This window comes from Arctopsyche grandis, chromosome 2 (assembly GCF_051622035.1).
Source record: "Arctopsyche grandis isolate Sample6627 chromosome 2, ASM5162203v2, whole genome shotgun sequence".
NCBI lineage: Eukaryota > Metazoa > Arthropoda > Insecta > Trichoptera > Hydropsychidae > Arctopsyche > Arctopsyche grandis.
The window spans coordinates 3,723,310-3,734,628 of NC_135356.1; the positions used below are offsets into that span (position 1 = coordinate 3,723,310).

Here is an 11,319-nt window from a genome sequence, read left to right on the forward strand (position 1 = left end):
TTGTCATATTTCTCACCCACGTGTTCCGCTTCCTGTCTTTCCTCGTTATGCCAAGCATACAGCGTTCCATACTTCTTTGAGTGCATTGGATTTTATTTTGCATCTTGGCGTTCAGTGTCCAAGTTTCACATCCATACGTCATCACTGGCAAAACGCATTGATCAAAGATCCTTTTCTTCAGGCAGAGTGGCATTTTTGATTTAAAAACAGCATTCATCCGTCCAAATGCACTCCACCCTAATTTCATACGTCTCTTTATCTCTTCATTTTTACTACCAGACATGTCAATTATTTGACCTAAATATAAATAATTATTTACTACTTCTACTGGTTTATCATCTAAGGGGATGCTATCAGGCATGCAATAACTATTGAACATTAGTTTAGTCTTATCTACGTTAATTTTTAATCCTACTTTTCTACTTTCCCTGTCCAGCTGTGTTAGTCTGATAAGTAGGTCAGCTGAATCACGAGCTACTAGAACTATATCGTCTGCGAACCGAAGGTGACTCAAAAAGCGACCATTGATGCTTACTCCGGCTGTATCCCAATCCAATTTCCTGAAAACTCCCTCAAGCACCGCATTGAATAACTTGGGCGAGATTGTATCTCCTTGTCTTACTCCTTTTCCTATGCTATGCTCACATCACGACATTTTGCATAATAAATAATAGTTACTAAGTCACAAGAAAGCATTATTACCTGGTGGTCGAATGTGTTGTAAGATGGATATTTCTTTTAAAATATCGTTTTTGTCTTTTAGTCGACTGGAACATACGTTATTTCTTCCCTTTTCTTCCATCCATTGTAAGTACTCAGTTCTTAGACTTTCGTACAAACAAACGCTGAACGATATGCATATGACACGACGGAAAGGAGAATTCAAAGAAGCGGGACGCGTAAATACATTCATAAGCGCGAGCGACCGAAACAGCATATTACGAAAGATGCATGTTCCCAAACGTTGCAAGTACAAATATTTCCCGCTCGCATCAATAATACATCAATAATATTCGATGTTTGGGAATTTGTGCTCGATGCAAAACGCGCGCGCACACACACACTCTCACTCACTTTCGTGGTAGTTCGGGCTGTAGCTCGAAGACAGAAACAAAAACAACATTTTTTATAAAGCGATATTCAAAAGTGACGCTGCTATCCAACCCTCTTAAGAGGGCTGGACACCAGCGCCTTGTCCATACAAACGTATTACACTTCTCCCTTCCTCAATTATGGCACTAGATAAATTATTTTTTAATATACTATTGATATCCACCATAGGCATGCATCTGTGTATGGACAAGGCGCTGGTGTCCAGCCCTCTTAACGTAAAGCTAATTACCAAAGCAAATTTTAAGAAATCCTGCCAAGAATTTCACTATTATATGAAATCAACACCAAAAATACTTAAGCAAATTTGTTCCTCAGAAAAATTTAGTATATTTATTTTCACTAATAAATAAAAACTATGCGTTTTCTTGAATACACATATGAACATAACTAAAAATTGGTAATGTCCCGTTTTGAGGAAAAATAAATGGTCACGTTAGCCATAGAGTTAATTCAAGACAAATTAGGTTTTCTTAGTAAGGAGTCTAAAGATCATACATATGTAACCAAAAAAAGCCATTATGAATCAACGATTCATACTGGTTTCTGTAATTAAGTGGGAGACATTGTAGAATAGGCGTTGATAAATAAAAAAATTTGTTAGTAGTATATAATCAATGTTTATTATTTAATACCACAATATCACAAAGTAAATAATAATAAAAATGAAAATAATAATCCATTACGCGATATTGATAAAATTGTAGGCAAAAATTACCTTTAAAATACGAATTTTTGCATCGTATGCATTGTAAAAATTTATATATATCAAAAGATAAAAATCGCACTATGAACTATGATTGATTAATGAAAAAAAAAAAAAATAATAATGAAATTTTGACGACGCACATTTTATTTTTTAATAGATAATATTGCTTTATTGTACGTATAATTAAGTGAGGCTGTTTTGCTAACCCTTTTAGTACCCTATTATATTTTACCGAACTGGCCAGAAATAATAAACATCAAACATTTTTATATTAAAATACAGCAAAACTTTGGCCATTATAATTAAAATTTCATGATATTGGAACATAACAAATCAATTTATAACAATTCGTTTAAATTGTGAATTGCTCCGTGGGAAAAAAAGGGTTAGACATGTGCAACTAATTTACGTATAAAACAGAGTTAAAAAATTACTCGTTCGTACTCTAAGCTAACGGTATTTAAAATTGCTTTTAAAAATTCGCTATATATGTAGACATTAACCCTAAATTTGTTAACGAACAATTATTGCCATGGAAATTACAAAAATAATAATTGTGAATGAACTTTATGCGAATGATTATCTAACACTTTAAATATTCAAATATACTAGTATATTAAACGAATATCACCATTTTATATAATTACTACTAATCCGAGATTATAAAAGTCACATAATCACTAGTACTCAATTTTCTAAACAATTTGCATTGCGGAGACAAAAAAAAAAAAAAACTGCAATAACGCAAAACAACAAAAATAAAATACCAACGGCTGAGATTTAATGGATATCTATTTTTTTATATTGGTAAAAGCAAACGGCAATATGAATGATAGTCATCGTAGTGCAAGAGTAATTTATGAAAGTGGCAAAATTCAGAAAATTTCTCTATTAACTATTTCTCTTTCAGCAATTTACTAGCGTTACTAGCGTTTTCTTTTAGAATTTTATTTTTCAGATGGTCCTTGTATTTAATAATACCACCCTGCCACTTTGTGCACGTTCCATTTTCACAGATCCATATTTCTTCAGCCACCTAAAATCGAATTAAATCATAACAATCAAATCAGTAACAGAATAAGAGCAAATCTTACAGTACATGTACGAAAAAAGTCATTAAATACCTGATTGATGAGCCTGAAGTCGTGACTGACGAGTACCATCCCTCCTTCGAAGTCGTTGATAGCGTCAGCGAGAGCGTCAATAGTTTCCATGTCAAGATGATTGGTAGGTTCGTCGAGCAACAACAAATGAGGGACCTGCCAAGCAAGCCAAGCGAACACCACTCTACACCTCTGACCGTCAGACAACTGTCGTATCGGACACACCTGTTGGACCACATTAATTAGTATTGCATTTCACATAAAGTACACGCGAGACGTATTCAATTTACACACTTGTTGTCTGCCTGTGAGTCCATAGCGACCGATAATCTTCCTCATTTCCTCGCGCTCCTTCACTTCGGGGAAAGCTTTCATCATGTATTCGAGCGGGGAAAGATCCAAGTCGAGCAACTCGTGCAAGTGCTGATGGTATCGTGCGATCCGCAAATGCGAATTTTTACGTATCATACCAGAAGACGGAAATAACTGTAACGATTTTAAAATTTGAAATACACGTCTCATACCAATCAATAAACAGGGCCGGCTCAAAGGTGCAGCAGCCCCCAGCCGGCTCAAAGGGCGCCCCCATTTTTCTTTCGATTATTAAATTGAAAAAATAATTTGGCTTTCTTTGAACTTATAAAACATTCTATACATATTCAACTTAATTTTTATACTCGAAGTAACAATATTGCTTGTAAAATACTACAATTTACGAGAAACGCAAGTAGTTTACTGTGAAATATCAACGATTTACGAATAAAACTTGTAAAATACTATAATTTACTAGGAACGCAGGTAGTTTACTGTGAAATATCAACGATTTACGAATAAAACTTGTAAAATACTATAATTTACTAGGAACGCAGGTAGTTTACTGTGAAATATCAACGATTTACGAATAAAACTTGTAAAATACTATAATTTACTAGGAACGCAAGTAGTTTACTGTGAAATATCAACGATTTACGAATAAAACTTGTAAAATACTATAATTTACTAGGAACGCAGGTAGTTTACTGTGAAATATCAACGATTTACGAATAAAACTTGTATAACAGCAAACCGATATCGGTACAAATGGTAATTTGGAATTGTATTTTATATAAAAATACTGGTGAAACATATACATTGATATCAGGGATGGATTTGTTTCACAAATTTAAAATCTTAACCAAACATATTCCAAAGAAGAAATTTCACTCTATAAAATTCATTGTTGAATATAAATTAATGTCTTCATTACCGAATTTATTTGTATATAAAACGTGCCTATTTTGAATAAAAATTTTAAATTTAATTTTTTATTTATCTTGACATATTTTTCAAGATAAAATTTATTGTTTAAAAATTTAAAGGGGGGCTCTGAAACCAATCTGCCTAGGGGCGCCATATACCCTCGGACCGGGCCTGTCAAAAAACATAATATAACAATTCTATTCACCTCTCCATACAGCAACTTGAGTAGGGTAGATTTGCCGGCACCATTTGGTCCGACGAGGGCTATCCTCGTATCGAGATCCATTCCGAACTCCAGATTCTTATAGATCCACGGTCCTTTCTCGGTGTATCTGAACGAAACATTCTGAAAACAAAACAACCAATCAATATAAACAATGCACGAATGTATTATACACATTTGATACCGAACAACAAAATAAGCTTACTTGAACCATGATGACTGGCGGCGGAACTGAGCCACAGCTAGGGAAGTAAAAGTTTAGCACCTTATCGTCGGTAACCTTCTCCGTCAAACCTTGGGCGACCATCTTTGCCAAGGTCTTTTCTTTGGACTGCGCTTGTCTGGCCAACTTTGCAGAACCGTGTCCAAATCGAGCGATATAATTCTGCAACCATATAATAATGAATAAACTCAGTAATAAAAAACAAATAAGCAAAACAGCAAATGAAAAATCTACTAGTACTAATATAATAATAGTGTTTCATAAGCATTGAAATACATCAAATCAATCTGAGGGTTTTATAGATAAGGTCAGCTAGCATATGTATTATAAAGTCGATTTATCGGCAATGATTTTGCATGAAACAATAAAAACCGACCTTCATGTGTGAAATCTGATCTTGCTCCCAGTTGTATTGTTTCATTTGATTTTCCAATAGTTCCATACGGGTGCGGAAGAATGTCTCGTAGTTTCCCGTGTAATATTTGAGCCTCTTTTTCGTCATATGAACAATGTTGGTACAAACGCCGTTGAGGAAATCTTGGGAGTGAGAAATAAGCACTAATATTCTTTTGTAACTGAAAACAAACGCAAAAAAATCATCAATTAACATCAACCGTGTCGTAGATTCGGTCGAAGATTCAAAAGAAATCAAACCCACTGTTTCAGTTCTTCCTCTAGCCACACACAAGCGTCTAAATCTAAATGATTTGTAGGCTCGTCCAACAGCAAGAGATGTGGTTTGACATAGAGCGCACGAGCCAACGCTATTCTCATCCGCCAACCTTTAAACCACAAACACTAGTTATTTATACATTCGTCATCGTCATCATATCATGGAGAAAAGATCGAACACGAGAAACAAACCTCCTGAGAAATCTTTGGTGGGTTTGTTTTGCATATCTGTGGTGAAACCCAGACCGTGTAAAATGTGCGCTGCCCTTGCTTCGGCAGTATCGGCACTTATGTCATCCAATCTCTCGTAGACGTCCAACAACTGTTCCTGAGCATCTGGAAACGGAAATGGACACACAATCAGTCTCGCAATTCAATCACACCAATTTCGTCTTTTGGCGTTGGCTACGTACCGTCGTGATCGCAATGCACCAGTTCCTCGGCTAATTTCTCTAACTTAATCCTCTCCTCGTCGACTTCCATGACGCACTCCAGTGCAGTTTTATCAGAAGCGGGCATTTCGCGCGTCAAGTGAAATATGTCTATGTGCTCTTGGATCGGCACTTCTCTATTACCCAATACACTCAAGAGTGAAGATTTTCCTAAAAGGATTTAAGTATTCATATTGAATGCTGTGAAGAAAGATAACAATTTGAACGGGTGATTTGATTCACTCAACGAAAACCTATGGAAGTGAACAAGTATTAGATTTACGCATACAAATTTCGCACAAAGCAATTATTTCTCATAAAAATTCCAATAAATGTGTGGCTTTTATACACTAATCAACGTTTACATTGAAATGATTCTTTATAATTGGCATCTATGTAAGTAATGATGCACTTTCCGAATAGGTTATCTCGACAATTAAACAGATAATAGGAAAATACACATATAAATATACGGAATTATTAACACTTTGCAATCGGGTCACGAGAATTCTCGAGTTTACGTAGTCTGCACTTGGACTGCGGATCCCGAGAAAATTCATGTTCTTAAAATATTTTTAAATAAATTATAACGACATCTCTGTAACTGGATATGTACTTCATATACAAATGATAAAACAGGAATCTGTTTTATATTTTTTCTCCTGGAACTATTGGCGTCATCCATACACGATATCTACTAACGATATTTGCAATATTTTCCATATCCAGCTCCTAAATAGCAACCACAGGTTGCAAAATGGGAACTGGATACTGAAATATCGTATGCAGATGTCGTGTTTGTGTAAACTCGTAACACGTGTTTCTTCCTATTTCACCCCAAAATGAAATCCAGATGTAGTTTGTCGTGACACGTCCACCTTTTGGATACTTTTGGTTACATTGGTGAATTTAAATTTGAATTAATCCTGTACGAATTCCTGCCCACATTAAATAGGCTTATCCGCTTGCTTAACTTAAGTGTTGGTATATACCATTTTTTTCACTATACATACATTCAATTTACGCAAATTTAGAAGTATTTCAGCCAGAAAAGTATACGATAGAAGAAAAAAATCAAATACATGCAATAAAATATCACCGCAGTGCGAACAAAACGCGTTTATTTCTAATGTATACATTAAATTCGCTTGCAATATACAAATCAATTTTTGAATTTTGTTACAAAAAACAATAATTTCACCGAGATAAGCCTAAGTTTTCGCTCAAATGAAACAAATCAGTTAAATGTATGTGAATGTAAAATTCTTACCACTCCCGTTTAAACCAAGTAACCCATATCGTCTACCGCAATTGAGTTCCAACAGAGTGTCTTGTAACAGTTCTGTTCCGTAAAAGGTAATAGAAAAATTGGCTATCTTGACGTCCCTAGCGCGTGGATGAATGGCCAACGATCCAGTACAAGACCGAGCTTCACAGTTGATTTTCGCTTCAGCGTCTAATTTCATACACAACAGCTCTGAAAAAAAAAAAATATATATATATACATAACATGATCATTATAAAATGTTATTATGGTAAGAGTTTGAAGGGTGAAAAAAAAGTCTTACCTTCGTGGGTGTATTCCTTTTCGTGGCCGTTTTGGTCTGATCGTCCATTCATGTCGGATGGGTCATTGCCCTGATTATTTGAGCTGCCGCCGCCTTTCTTTCCTCCGCGAGCTTTCGCTGCCTCTTTCTTCTTTTGCTGTTCGCGTTTTTTAGCGTCGGACGGCATTGCGACAATCTGCAACAAGAAACAATCGCAAATTAAAATACAACTACTAAATAAATTTTATCCGTCAATATGGCGTATACATTTATTTTATTTTATATAGATATATACAGAGGTGTGACAAAATGGATGGACCACTAAGGTTAAATAGTAAAACAAATATGAAATTTACACGTGAACAATTGTAATATAAACTAGTAACGAACAAAAAAAAAGGTTTATTAATTAAATAAAATTTAAATAAATATTTTTAAGTCTTATGTGAAATAAAATATTAAATTTTTTCCTGAACCGTATTAACACAACCGAGGGCGAAAAACTGCTAATTGACCGATTTTGCATCCCTCTTCGACCCTTTTATTATTCTTTTCAACTTGAGTCACTCCCGGAATCCTAAATTTCACAAATATTTATTCATATTCAGTAGCCGGTTCCATTATGGCCCTGGTCCATTCATTTTTTCACAACTCTGTATATACCAAGAAGGCTTAACAGACTCTAATGCACCTTCCTAGATAATTAATTACAAAACATTTGATGTAGGAATGGTTTCAACAATGGAATCACAACAAATTGGCAAACTCTGGTAAGAAACGATCGACTTGGTAGTCATAAATATCAAAGTCTGACCAGCAGTATTAAAGATAAGCATGAGATTGAACCTCTCAGTGCTAAACATACACGCAACCGCTGAGTCATACTGCTGAGACATGGCAATGTATCAATTCCGAGAATGGTATATGAAAAAAATGTTGTATTAGATATGGACAGATTATTACTTGTAGGAATATACATATACAATGTCGACTTAACCCTTTGAATGTTGCCTAACGCCGATTGAAGTGTTGCTGACAAATTCACGGGCATGCAAAACGCCAATAGGCGTTGTATATTGAGCATGTATAAATTAAACAAAAATACTACCTGCTAACCCTTTTCAGGTAGTATTGAAAAAAAAAAAAGTGCATTTAACTTGGGTCCTGTAATCTGTGTCAATGTTTTTAAATGGTTTACACTGGAATTTCCGAATTTATAACCATAGCAAAAATTCCCGATGGAAATCCCCAACTGCTGAGTGTTTTAGATTGTGACTTTGCATTTAGATTTTGTGAGCATTACATTTTAATAATAATGTGTAAAAGATGGAACTAGCTTTGGAAAAATACATTCATTAATTAATAGACTTTACATATATTTTTTGCAAGATATATCGAAATCCTCTGTGGTAGTTATCAAGGGGTTTGTTTTTGTATTAGCTACAATTTTTATACCGGCTTTCTTATAAATAGGTTTTTGAGCTATTTTTCCTATTATGCTGTACATTAACATTAGACTAATATAATACTATGATTACTAACCAAATGAAATTAAATTGTAAAATAGAAAATGATCAGTAGATCAGTAGCTATCAAAATAGATATAAGATGTATTGTGAACATAATTTCGTAACAATAAAAAGCATTTAGAAATCAAATCATACCGGCTTTCTATTAGATGTGACTAAATAGTTCTAGCTGGAAATATTGACGAAATTTTCAACGTGGAATTTTTTCAACAGAAAGTCAGCACTCAAAGGGGTTAATACAATATAGATAATAAAATTTTAGTTTCATATTTATATATACAAAAAAAAAAAAAAAAAAGATCCAATTGGATTTAATCAGTATTGTTAACTTTGCTTCACAAATTAGAGAATGGAACAAAGAAAGTTGTTAATATTTAATATATATATATACATATCAGATCAAGTTCAATAACCAAACCTATGTATGTGAAGTCAATTGATACATCACGACTCGAATGATTGAATGATCCAAAAACGATTAATAAAATCGGCTACTTTCTTCTAATATTTGAATCGACCTATTTAAAGTTGATTTCAGTTTGTATGAACGTATATATTATTGTGAACAATGGAGCTGACTAGAGGAGAGGTGGTACTCTTCGCACCATTGAATGACAGGTGAACGGGAAAGAAAGAGATGGCACGATCATTAGTCAATTAGGTACACTGAGACACATTCTGAGGTTAGGAACAAACGGACAGATATGACACGTCGTACGGCGATGGTGAACTTGAACGGCCACGTGTTCGACGACCCGGAAGCCACCAGCCCACGCGTCCACGCTCGCGTGCACCAATCATCTTGGCCACCAGCTCGACGATTTCTATTCGCGCGTTAATTGAAAGTGATGGGGTTGGGGAGAGGGGGGGGGGAGGGCGGGGGTAGAAAGGGGCGTAGCGCCGATGGGCACTGAATATGCTGGCAGTGAAGAGTGTCGTGTAGCATCGCTGTCTGCGTGTTCCTATGTCGCCATGGGGTATATAAGATGGATGGAAGGTCTTCGTACCTGGTATGGTTCTCGAGTGCTGATGACTAACTGCTCCGACTGGACGACTGCCGCGAACCACGCGCCGACACGAACTGGCGACTGCCACTGGATGAGTGGTAGCAGTGGCTTCCCCCCTCTACTCGACTCCGGATGCCATAGACAGCACTTTGGGGGCATCGACACCGACAATATTACTTACAATATTTTCCGTTTCTAAATGGCTACGTCCACACTACCGATATTTAGGAATTTTTCCATAGCCAGTTTCTAAATAGCAACCATAGGTTGCAATGTGCGAACTGGATATGGAAAATTCGAAAATATCGGGTGTAGATATCGGTAGCAGTGGCATAGCCAGGATTTTGTCAAGGGGGGGGGTTTTGACAGGAAAAAAGGCGAGATAATTTAAATTTAATTAATATAAAATCACAACATATAAAAATAAAGTAAATACGTAATAAACATATGGTATTGTAACGTACGCCACGGATTAAGCGAATAGAATCCCAGAGACTGTGTGACCGTTCAAAGATTATCTATAACGGATATCTGTTAACGGATTAACTAAATGCATACCGTGCGACTGGTATAAGTGGGTTTTAAGGATTAGCGACAAGCTAAGTGCATGAAACAATGATTGCACTTCTCATACCGTGGGAATACATATCCGAATACGTGACTATACAGTAGGTAAACAGATTAGACGTCCTGAGAGATCTACCCCTTATAAGGCGGTACGTAAGCGATCTCAGGTCATTCTGGACTGAACACTGGCAATACGTGTATCTCCTTAATCATCAATAAATGCTGTGAAACGACTGTTGGCCTTTTACTTGGATCCTCCACCCACCCCTACGCAACAGTATGAACAAAATTCAAATAAAATAAAAATAATGAATACTATAAAAAAGTACGAAATTCACAGATCCAATCTTCGCGTATTTATTTAATATTTTTTCTGCACTAAAATGTATATCTCTATGAATATCTAATAAAGCAAGTCCATTTAGTCGATTTTCTGACATCGTATTTCTTAAATATGGTTTTAGTCATCGTAGTGTGGAGAAGCTCCGTTCACTTGTGGCTGTTGTCACCGGAAGTGTTCCTAGAATTTTTAGAAGTATGTATGTGTTACACCGAATCCATGAAATTGTCTATTACAAGCATTCGGCAAGAGAATTGCCGAATGCGTGAAAAATGCAAGCACGTTGCCCAGTTCACGGATTCCGTAAGTTATTTGCCGAATGCGTGAACTGGACAGCGTGTTATATTATAACCAAGTGTCAAAGTGACAGCTGAATAAGGATGTTTAATTTACATATTATTATGTATAATATGACTACATACATATGTTTCACTGTTAAAATATTGATCAAAATGTATAAAAATGGCATTAATTTATGTATAAGTCATATGAGATGATCTAAACATATGTATGTAGTCATATTATACATAATAATATGTAAATTAAACTAAATTAAACATCCTCATTCAGCTGTCACTTTGACATTTGTCCACGCTGTCCAATTCTAAAAAACAACACC

General features: G+C 35.5%; 1 protein-coding gene across 1 annotated transcript; it reads right to left on the minus strand.

Moving 5' to 3' along the window:
- Positions 1-1,711: 1,711 nt before the first annotated feature.
- Positions 1,712-9,917, minus strand: LOC143922957 (ATP-binding cassette sub-family F member 2). The gene is made up of 12 exons (XM_077446394.1): positions 9,794-9,917; positions 7,279-7,453; positions 6,981-7,187; positions 5,693-5,881; positions 5,472-5,615; positions 5,266-5,389; positions 4,984-5,182; positions 4,590-4,769; positions 4,367-4,507; positions 3,217-3,408; positions 2,944-3,147; positions 1,712-2,855 (listed from the first exon to the last, which is right to left on the minus strand). The coding sequence occupies exons 2-12, from the start codon at positions 7,442-7,444 to the stop codon at positions 2,715-2,717; spliced, it is 1,887 nt and encodes a 628-aa protein (XP_077302520.1). The 5' UTR covers positions 7,445-7,453; positions 9,794-9,917; the 3' UTR covers positions 1,712-2,714.
- Between the last annotated feature and the right edge of the window lie 1,402 nt (positions 9,918-11,319).

Coding starts and splice junctions, on each gene's coding strand:
- LOC143922957 (XM_077446394.1), bottom strand. CDS start 7,444: ATGCCGTCCGACGCTAAAAAACGCGAACAGCAAAAGAAGAAAGAGGCA. Junction 5,183..5,265: donor CTAGAGGAAGAACTGAAACA/GTGGGTTTGATT, acceptor GTTTGTTTTCAG/TTACAAAAGAATATTAGTGC. Junction 2,856..2,943: donor ACTTCAGGCTCATCAATCAG/GTATTTAATGAC, acceptor ATTCGATTTTAG/GTGGCTGAAGAAATATGGAT.